The sequence below is a fragment of the Marmota flaviventris genome, chromosome 13, assembly GCF_047511675.1.
Source record: "Marmota flaviventris isolate mMarFla1 chromosome 13, mMarFla1.hap1, whole genome shotgun sequence".
Classification (NCBI taxonomy): Eukaryota; Metazoa; Chordata; class Mammalia; order Rodentia; family Sciuridae; genus Marmota; species Marmota flaviventris.
The window spans coordinates 101,197,513-101,207,425 of record NC_092510.1 but is presented as its reverse complement, the minus strand read 5'-3'; the positions used below and the strand labels follow the sequence as shown (position 1 = coordinate 101,207,425).

The following is a 9,913-nucleotide window of genomic DNA, read 5'->3' as shown; positions in this document are numbered from 1 at the left end:
TGGGCTGCCATCTAGCTAACTTTCGGCATATGCCCATAAGTCTCTAACAACATCCCCCACCTTGGTTTATCTACTCTATAAGAAACATTTCGTGTAAGCACAGTGCGTGATGCAATCACCTGGACTGGCACAGGAGCCGGGGCTGAGAACTTCTGGGGTACTGAAGAAGGCGCTCTGGGAGCGTCTTTAGAGTTCCCGTTTCGTGCTCCCTTCCCGTTAGCCACCCACCCTTATGCTTTCCTTCCTACCTCATGCTCTGGTCCCGCACCCTGCTGCCTCCCAGGCGGAGTCCCATTCTCCGAGATGACGCCACAGCCCAGATTGCGGGGCTCAGACCTTGCCAGCTGGACACCGGAGCCGACCCGCCTGCGATGGGGGGGGCGGGGGGGCGGGGCGCGGGGGTGGAGTCAGGGCGACCCGCCTGCTGCCGTTTGGAGGGCGGGGCGCGCGGCTTCCACCCCCAGGGACTTATCCGCCCCAGCCCAGAGACCACCCCAAGCCAGAGACCGCGCACCCGGCTTGCGCGCTGCTAGGTGCACGGAGCCGACTCCTTGGTTCCGGACAGAGGTACGTCCCTGCGTCCATCCTACAACTGGTGCGGCCTCAAGGAGTGAGTCTGCACCCCTCGGGGACAGTTGCGCTCCCACCTGCCCTACCCTACCGCGCCGCGCGTGAGCGGAGGGAAGTCCGAACCTTGAGCCCTTCTGGCCGGCAGACCTGCAGGTGCGCGCCTCGGCCCCAGCCTCCGGGGTCTGCACTCCAGGCGAGAGGAGAGGCCCTGAGTCCTGGGCCCAGCAGTGGAAGCGAGGGCTTGGAGGATGCTGCTTGCTGAAGCCCAGGTGGGGAAACGGAGGCCCCAGAGCGAAAGAGGGGGAGCAGGATTGCCAGAGACCCTCGATGAGCAGAGGCCAAAACCCCAGAACCCTGACCCCGGGATGTCTGACCTTGATCCACCGCAGCGGAGCGCTTTACAGCCATTCCCGCACATGCCCACCGGTGGTGCGTGCTGTTCCCAACCCCTTTAGCAGAGAACCCTGAGGCTGTCTGAGGTCACCAAGCCAGTGAGGGCGGAAGCGCCTCCCAGTGGTCCCCTGGAAAACCTAGTCGCCCCGCTCCTCCCGAAGGAAATTCCTTCCCCAGGAATTTCCCAGCTGCCTGCCGCGCACCCTAGGGGACTAGGTGTGTCCCTGCTATTCTGGCGCCGGGCTTGGTTCCAGTTGCGGTTTCCACGGAGAATCCGCTAAGCCCCGCCTCAGCGTGCCAGCCCCTGGGAGGACCGGCCTCTGTTCTTCTAGGCCGCAGGGAGGGAGCGAGACACCAGAGCTGCCCCAGCCACAGCTCCAGCTAAGCACTGAGTGCCTGCCACCTGTCCGCCTCTGCAGTGACCTGAAGGAGGAGAGGCCTAGGGTCTGCATTGCTGGGAAGGACGTCACAGAGAGAGGTGCAGAAGTGGGTGCCCTGCCCTGGAATAAACAGCATTCCTTTGCAGGTGTTTTGGGGACCTCAGCATCTCAGGACTGCCAAGAGGCAGGCTCAGAGCCTGACTGCCCTGGGAGGAAAGGGACTGTTTGGCCAAGGAGCCAGCGGTCTCTGAAGGTGGCAAGGCTCTGGTGCAGCACTCAGCCATGCTCCGCCGGAGACCAACCCTGGGCCTGGGGCTCTGCCTGCTGGCCGGCACAAGCCTCTGGGCCCTGTGGTAAGTTGCCCCATGGACCCCACCCTCCCTGCCTCTGCACCTCAACCCCAAACTTTGACCACCTTAAGGTCTTCCAGGTTCCACCAACCTCTTCTGGCACCTCTCCCCCAGGCCCAGCCCCAGCCCCAGCCAGACCTAATTAGTTTCAGCTTCTGAATTTTGCCTTGTACGGTCCTCCCACCTTTGTCCTGAAGTCTGCTCTGCCTACACCATCCTTCTACTCGTGTTGGTGAGCAGCTCCTATTCATGCTCCCAAGTTCACGAACCCCAGTACCCTTCTGAGAAGCTCCTGGGGCTGCGCCTCACCCCACTGCTTTGTGGGCAACTGGTCAAGCCCATGCATGCCCCAGGAATAAATTGCTATGGGTGAGCAAATAGCTACATCAGGGCCCTTCGGTGTCCACGGGGAATTCTAGGAGGCCTTGTCCTAAAGACCACCAGGCTCTAGAATGACAGGGGATCCCCCAAATGCACCATTGGTGTTCTTCACTTCCAGTAACGTGCACCACGTGGGTGTCAGCCTGAGTCAACAGGTGTCTTTCCTTCCCAGGGCCTATGTCAGGAACTGGCCGCCCGTCTCCTATGTGCCCTACTACCTCCCCTGCCCAGAGATCTTGTAAGTATGGGGCTGTGAGAATTGGGGCCCCTGGGGGCTGCTCACATTTCGAGAGACACAAGTGATTTTAGGGGCATGTTGTCTGCAGTTTCCTGGGTCCTAAGCTTGTGTTCTGCTGAACTGCTATGGTGTCTAGGGATGTTCGGGCTGCCACAGATGTGGCGCGAGATGGCCACTTGAGTTGGCGCATCTTTGTGCCCTGTGTGCTTTGGCCTTATATAGGCTGCACAGCTCTAAAATGGGATGGGTGAGGGTCCCCTCCTGGGCCACACAGAACCTGGATGTGTAGCCTGGCGTTGCCCTGGTGCAGAGCAGGTGGCCAGTAGACAGTGCTCTCAGGACACGGCCTTTCACTCAATGTGTTCCATGTGGACTTCAGGAACAAACTGACATTTGACTGACACCTTCCTCATTTGGCGACTCTGCCTTTTTGACAGCTAAGAGTGAACAAATGGGTTGGGACAACTCAAAGGGGCATCTGGGCCCTGGGGGCTTTTGACTCTACAGCCACAGGAAGTCACACATCTGGATGGTCAGCCAGTGAGCAGCAAGGCAGGTTGCACTGTTATAAACACAGACTGTAGTAAATTAGGGCCGTGGTCCATGGTCACTTCTGTTGCTAATTACACACCTCCACAGGCTGGCCAGTTAAAAAGAAGAGGCTTATGTTGGCTCAGGGTTCTAGTCCAAGGGCAAAGGGCTGCATCAGGTCACAGCCTTCCTGTGGACAGAGTTCCCAGACAGCACAGGAGGACCGTGGCGAGAGACAGGGAGTGCACGTGTGTGTGCACCTCCTGGTCTCTCTCCCCCTTGTAAAGCCAGCAGATGCCCTCGCGGGGCCCCACCCTGATCACCTTACACAACCCTGATGGCCTCCCTGAGGCCACTGCTGAACGCCACGATGGACTCAGTGTCCAGCCTCTTCCTGCCTCTCAACAGGGATCACACTTCAACACTCACACTCACACTCAGTGTCCAGCCCTAGCAGCTGGGAAGCTGGGAAACAGAAAAGACAGAAGAAAAGGGGAGCCACCCACCCACCCGTCCTGCCCCACCCTGCCTACGAAGCCCCTCCCACTGTCCACCTGAACGGCTCCATCCCACGGTGCTGAAGCAAAGGCTTGCTGTCTAGCGAGCGCAGCTGGGATGGTGTTTCCACCTCTTCCCAGCACTGACTTCCAGTGTGTGTCCCTGCTGCTCTTGGTCACTGTCATTTTATGCCACCCAGGGGCTGGGAGCCTCTCTTCCTTTCCCACCAGCTGTTGGGCACTTGTTTCCCCGTGACCTGTGGGTCCGTGGTGAGCAGCTGTGGGCACGGCCCCCACGCCTCCATGAAGGTGGCTCCTGGACGTCCCCCCCCCCCAGGCCAGCAGGTACGGATGGGCTCTCGATCCCTCTCCGCAGCTGGTTTCCGGAAGGACCACAGCACATCACACACATTCCTGAGCAGCAGCTCAGCCTGGGCAGTACCCAGGGAACCCACCCTCTACCACACCCCCACTAGTGCTGGGGAGAAAAAGAGAGCCACCTTGCTGATTCTGGAGGTGGCCGTGCCCTCTCTGGTTTAAGCTCCACTCCCCTGACCACCCACAAGGCCCCTTCCCCCCACGGTGTCACTTGCATTTCCTCTTGTGTCCTGGTCCCGTGTCTGTCCTGGTCGCGTCTGTCGTGCACCACCTCAGCCTTGGCTTTCTTCCAGGGTGCCTCTTGGTTCTGTTGGATGGTTCTGTGATAGACTGAAGTTGAAAACCTGTGTCTGTTTTAGTTCTTTCTTCCTTTGGATTCCTTCACTTTCCATTTACTACCTTCAGAGGTTTAGAAATATGAAGTGTTTGGGGTTTTTCTGTTTTGGTTTTGGGTTTTGTTTTTGTTGTTTTGTTTTGGTGCTGGGTGGTGGAACCCAGGGCCTCACTCATGCCAAGCAGATGCCCCGCCACTGAGCTGCACCCTCCAGACCCAGCTTTTATGTTCTGAGGCCGCAGCGTGGCTGGTGCCTGTTTGTACTTGTGGAGAGAAGAGACCTGAAGTGCTGTTGTAAAAAACGAGGGCAGAGGTCCAAATAGATGAGCTGAATTTGGAAATTCATCAGTTCAAGAAGAGAGACTCAGCTGGACACAGTGGCACACGCCTGGATTGCCAGCTTTTCAGGAGGTTGAGGCAGGAGGATCCCAAAATTGAGGCCAGCCTGGGCAACTAAGTGAGACCGTGTGGCAGGCCGACTAGCACGTGACTGTGTCTGTCTCCCCTTCTGAGTGGTGTGGCAGTGTGTCACTCTGTGATCTGGTTGCCTAGGGAACCCAGACGATAGCCCCGATCTTTCGTGTGACAGTGTCTTCGTGCATAGGCCTGCCTGCCCCATGGGTGGAGCTGTGCTCCCCTGTTCCTTTGTAATATTACCCCTTGCCCTGTTTGGGATAGAATGTTCCATGGAGACGCCTTTTGTGTGTCCCCTTCTTTTACTCTGTCCTTGGGTGTAGTCCTTCTACATGTCAATCAACCTGCTAGTGGACATCTTGAGGATAGACTCAGCCCCCTGAAACCTGACCCCTTGCCTTATTTGAATAGCTTCTCCTCAATAAAAGGGGTCAGAGCCTGTTCGCTCTCATGCTCTTGCATGCACGCGCTCTCTCTCTTTTTCTCTCTCTGCGGACCCTTAAGGTCAGAGGAGCCGTCACAGGACCCCCCCCCCAAAGAAAAACGTATTTCTGTCTCTTGTGCGGTCATTTCCCACAGCCCAGATCCCTTGGAGTGACCTTGAGTGTTTTAGTCGCCAGCAACCTGGCAAGACCCTGTCTCAAAATGAAATTTTAAAAGTGCTGGGGCTGTAGCTCAATGGTAGGGTGCTCCTGGGTTCATCCCCACGACCAAGAAAATAACAAGTAGAGACCAATCGCAAAAGGACGAGGACTGTGGGTCCACCTAAAAGAGGTCCCTGTGGTAGTCAGATTCAGGAAGCAGAGTTAGACAACGGTCACCAGCGACACGGTGGTCCTTTTCCTGGGGACAGGGCCATAGGGAGCTACTGTTAACAGGTGCCACGTTTCTGTCTGGGGTGAAGGGAACATTCTAGACACACAGAGCAGTCCTATCAGTCGGCTTTTTGTTGCTGGGACAAAAGTGCCCGAGGAAAGTCCTCAAAGGAGGAGCCTTTATTCTGCTCCGGGGTTCAGAGGTTTTGGTCCATGGTCGATGGCCGCGCTGTCTCTGGGCCTGTGGTGTGGCAGGACCTCATGGCAGAAGGACGTGGCAGACCAGAGGTGCTCGCTTCACGGGAGCCAGTGAGCAGAGAGAACAGAGACGGTGGGGACAAGAAATGCCCCTCCAGGGCACACCAGGGACTTTCCCTCCACTGGGCCCACCTGCCGGTTTCTACCACCTGCCAGTAACGCCATGAGCCACGAACCTACCGAGGGACTCATCTACAGAGAGGTCAAGCCTGCAGGGTCCCGATCCCTCCTGAGAGCCCCCCCTCAACACGGCTGCACTGCGGACCAAGCCCTCAACACATGTGCCTTTGGGTGGCACCACGACATGGGCGTGCTTAGTGCCACTGAACTGTATGCTTTTTTTTTTTTTAAAGAGAGAGAGAGAGAATTTTTTAATATTTATTTTTTTAGTTTAGCAGACACAACATCTTTGTTTGTATGTGGTGCTGAGGATCGAACCCGGGCCGCACGCATGCCAGGCGAGCGCGCTACCGCTCGAGCCACACCCCCAGCCCCGAACTGTATGCTTAAGAATGGTTAAAATGGCAAATGTCACGTTTGTATGTTTTGCCACATGAAAGGAAGCCCCAGACTAGGGGTGGGAGAACTCAAGGAGGCTGCAGCCATCCTCTTATGTGAGCCGTCTCTGGTCCCTGACCCTTGGGACCGCCTCCTGGCTGTCTACCCGGCTTCTTTGAGCCGATTCTACCACCACTGCTTGCTGGGCAGCCTGGGGCAGGCCTCTAACCTCTCTGAGCCTTAGCCCACTCCCTGTGGCAGGCAGAGGAGGGACAAGAGCCCGTGGAGTCAGGGTCTGGCCCAGGCCCTTCAGTCTGCTGGCACCAAGCCCAGGGCCTGGCCTGCAGCCCTGCCACCTCCTGTTATTTCTGCACTCAGTATGACCTTTGTTGAAGCTAGTGGACACTGAAGTGGCCAGGACAACTGCCCTCTTTGAGTGCTGGCCAATGCTGGGCACGTCCTTCCTCCTGTTTGATGGATGGCTCCTGTTCACACAGCCACTTGGGTCAGGATGGCTCCTGTTCCACAGATGAGGAAAGGTGCAAGTCTCAGCCAGGGAGAAATGAGCCAGCCAGCCACGGAGACGCAGAATGGGCACCTGTGCTGGCGAGGGCCCTCCGGGCAGGCTGGACTCACTGGCAGGAGCCAACCCTGCGGTCCAAGGCCACACATCTTTTTCCTCAGTTATGTCCTTGAGGTCCTTCGACTAACGTGACTAGGCCCACCGGGTTACCCAGGGCGAATTCCTTTATATAAAACCACCTGAGGTCAGGAGGCAGTGGTGCATATCCATAACCCCAGCTACTATGGAGGCTAGGGAAGGAGGACAGGAAGCGTGAGGCCAGACTAGGCAATTTAGTGCTTGCTCCCTCTGGCCCTGGGCAGGCCGCACCCTAGGAGCCCAAAATGAAGCTGTGGGGAGGTCAGCAGGAGTCGGCCCAGCCCAGGCCCCCTCCTGCCAGGAACTAACGGCGTGTTCTCTCTCTCTCTCTCTCACCTCTGCACAGCAACCTGAAGCTGCACCACAAGGGGGAGGAGCCCCTCCGGCCTGTGGCACAGTAAGAGATTGTCATTTCCCCTTCCCGCCCCAGGGGGGCTGCCTCCCCTCACACTGGCCCTTCTTGGTTGCAGGCCTCTGTACCCTCAGCCCAAGCTGCTGGAGCAGAGGTAGGAGGCACAGAGAGACCTGGCATCGGCGGGGGCGGGGGCGGGTGACAGCACTGATTCGTAAGTTGGTGGAGGTGCTCATGTCTGGGTGGCCTGGGACCCAGTCCTGTCACTGGCTGCATGACCTCGGGCAGGTTAGCCAATGGCGCGGAGCTTCCCCTGTGCAGGGGATCACAGTAGCACCTGCCCCACAGGAGGCTGGAGGGGCAGATGATACCAGCCCATGGGGTCACACCTGGCTCCTCTAGACGTGCTCCACGCTGGTGCCAGCTCCGGTCCTCCCTGTCCTGCTGTGAGGTAGCTGGTGCCACCCCACTTTCCACATGGGGAACCTGAGACCCAGAGGCAGGCACGGGGTTGCCCCCGGTAACACAGCCTAAGAGGCGGGTCAGGACGTGGCCAAGGCTTCCACCCAGGGAGGCCCTCAGCACTGGCCCCTCCCCTGCCACCAGGCCCACGGAGCTGCTGACACTCACGCCCTGGTTGGCGCCCACTGTCTCCGAGGGAACCTTCAACCCAGAGTCGCTGCAGCTCATCTACCAGCCGCTGAACCTGACCATCGGAGTCACCGTGTCTGCCGTGGGGAAGTGAGTGGGGGGTGAGTGGGCGGGTGGGTCTCCCTGAGCCACGGGAGCTCCCAGTGCAGGGGAAGGCAGGCCCTGTAGGGCACAGGTGCCAGGCCGAGGAAGGTGCAGGGCGAAGGGTGACGGGGTGGGCTTGCTGGGGCAAGGCGGGGCCTGGCATGGAAGGTGAGGCGGACCAGCCCAGGTGGAGCAGCAGGAGGCGCCGGCCTCCCTGTCCTGGCCTCGGCCCTGCCCGCTCTCCTCTTCTTGACTCTACCTGGCCCTTCCTTTAGGAGCTACCACCTGGGACCCCGATGGGGCCCGAGGTCTAAGGCACAGACCAGATGATGAATGGCCCCTGCGGGGTCAGGCCACCCACGCCCGCTCCTTGTACCCAGCATCCACCACCCACGTTCCCTTCCCTCTGCCACCTACTTGCTTCTCGGCTCCTTTCTTCCAGCTTAGCCTCAGTGGTGCCGCCTATAAGATGGGCATTCCCGTAGGCATCTATGAGAACATCACGAGACTCTCCGAGAACATTGGCACTTATAGTAAGTGCACAAAGAAAGTCAGTGTGTTTAACCAGTCACGGTGGCACCTGCCTGTGATCCCAGTGGCTCAGAAGGCTGAGGCAGGAGGATCAAGAGTTCAAACAGCGGGCTGGGGATGTGGCTCAAGCGGTAGTGTGCTCGCCTGGCATGCATGCGGCCCGAGTTCAATCCTCAGCACCACATACAAAGATGTTGTGTCCGCCAAGAACTAAAAAATAAATATTAAAAAATTCTCTCTCTTAAAAAAAAAAAAAATCTCCCTCTCGGTCTCACACTCTCTCTTTAAAAAAAAAAAAAAGAGTTCAAACAGCAAGGCTCGCAGCAATTTAGCAAGACCCTGTATCAAAGTAAAAAATAAAAAGGGCTGGGGATGCGGCTCAGTAGTAAAGCACCCTGGGTTTAATCTCCGGTACCAAAAAAAAAAAATTAAAAAATAAGGCTCTGCAGTTGGGTTTTCAGGTCGGGAATGCTCAGCTGAAGTAGGATTGTGGGCACTTGACAGACGAGAGCCCAGGGTCACCTGAGTGACAGCGGGAGGGAGGCAGCCAGCAAGTGGACCCCAGCCTGACAGCCCAAACCCTGTGGCCCGCATGATGCCAGCACATGGTGGGGACCAGGCAGTGGCCCTGAAGGGCAGCAGTGGATGGCAGGATTGTCGCCACCAGGTACACCCGCTTTGTCCAGCACTTCCTGGACTCGGCCGAGGAGTTCTTCATGCATGGCTACCGCGTGCACTACTACATCTTCACCCACGACCCTGCAGCCATTCCCAGGGTCCCGCTGGGCGCTGGCCGGCTACTCAGCATCATCCCCATCAGGCGCCACTCTCACTGGGAGGAGATTTCCACACGCCGAATGGAGACCATCAGCCTGCACATAGCCAAGAGGGCACACCGGGAGGTAGACTACCTCTTCTGCCTTGATGTAGACATGGTGTTCAGGAACCTGTGGGGTCCTGAGACCTTGGGGGACCTTGTGGCTGCCATTCACCCAGGCTACTTCACTGCCTCCCACCAGCAGTTCCCCTATGAGCGGAGGAGAGCCTCCACTGCCTTTGTGGCCAACAGCGAGGGGGACTTCTATTATGGTGGGGCAGTCTTTGGGGGGCGAGTGGCCAGTGTATATAAATTTACCAGGGTCTGCCATATGGCCATCCTGACAGACAAAGCCAATGGCATCATGGCCACCTGGCAAGAGGAGAGCCACCTGAACCGCCACTTTATCTCACACAAGCCATCCAAGGTGCTGTCCCCGGAGTACATCTGGGATGACAGGAAGCCCCAGCCGCCCAGCCTAAAGCTGATCCACTTTTCTACAGTGAACAAGGACACCAGCTGGTTGAGGAGCTGACAGCAGAGCTGGGGCCACCATGAATGGGGACCCAAAGCCCTGCAGCCACCTGCCCCTGTCCAAGTATTAGATGGGAAGCAGGCTGTCCTGCCTACCTCCAGCTACCAGGAGATTCCAGCTGAGAAGGGGTGAGGGAGGCGCTGTCCACGTCCTAGGGCAGCGCACCCCTGAAGGTGCAGTGATCGGGCACAGGGATCATCAGAGGGGAAGACAAGAGGTTAGAGAGATGGGGCCCCGCAGCTTGC

General features: G+C 58.0%; 1 protein-coding gene across 1 annotated transcript; it reads left to right on the top strand.

Moving 5' to 3' along the window:
• Positions 1–494: 494 nt before the first annotated feature.
• Gbgt1 (globoside alpha-1,3-N-acetylgalactosaminyltransferase 1 (FORS blood group)) lies at positions 495–9,668 on the top strand. Its single transcript, XM_027942485.2, has 8 exons — positions 495–567; positions 716–839; positions 1,490–1,696; positions 2,247–2,312; positions 7,045–7,095; positions 7,169–7,204; positions 7,657–7,791; positions 8,984–9,668. The coding sequence occupies exons 3-8, from the start codon at positions 1,626–1,628 to the stop codon at positions 9,666–9,668; spliced, it is 1,044 nt and encodes a 347-aa protein (XP_027798286.2). The 5' UTR covers positions 495–567; positions 716–839; positions 1,490–1,625.
• The last annotated feature ends 245 nt before the right edge of the window (positions 9,669–9,913 follow it).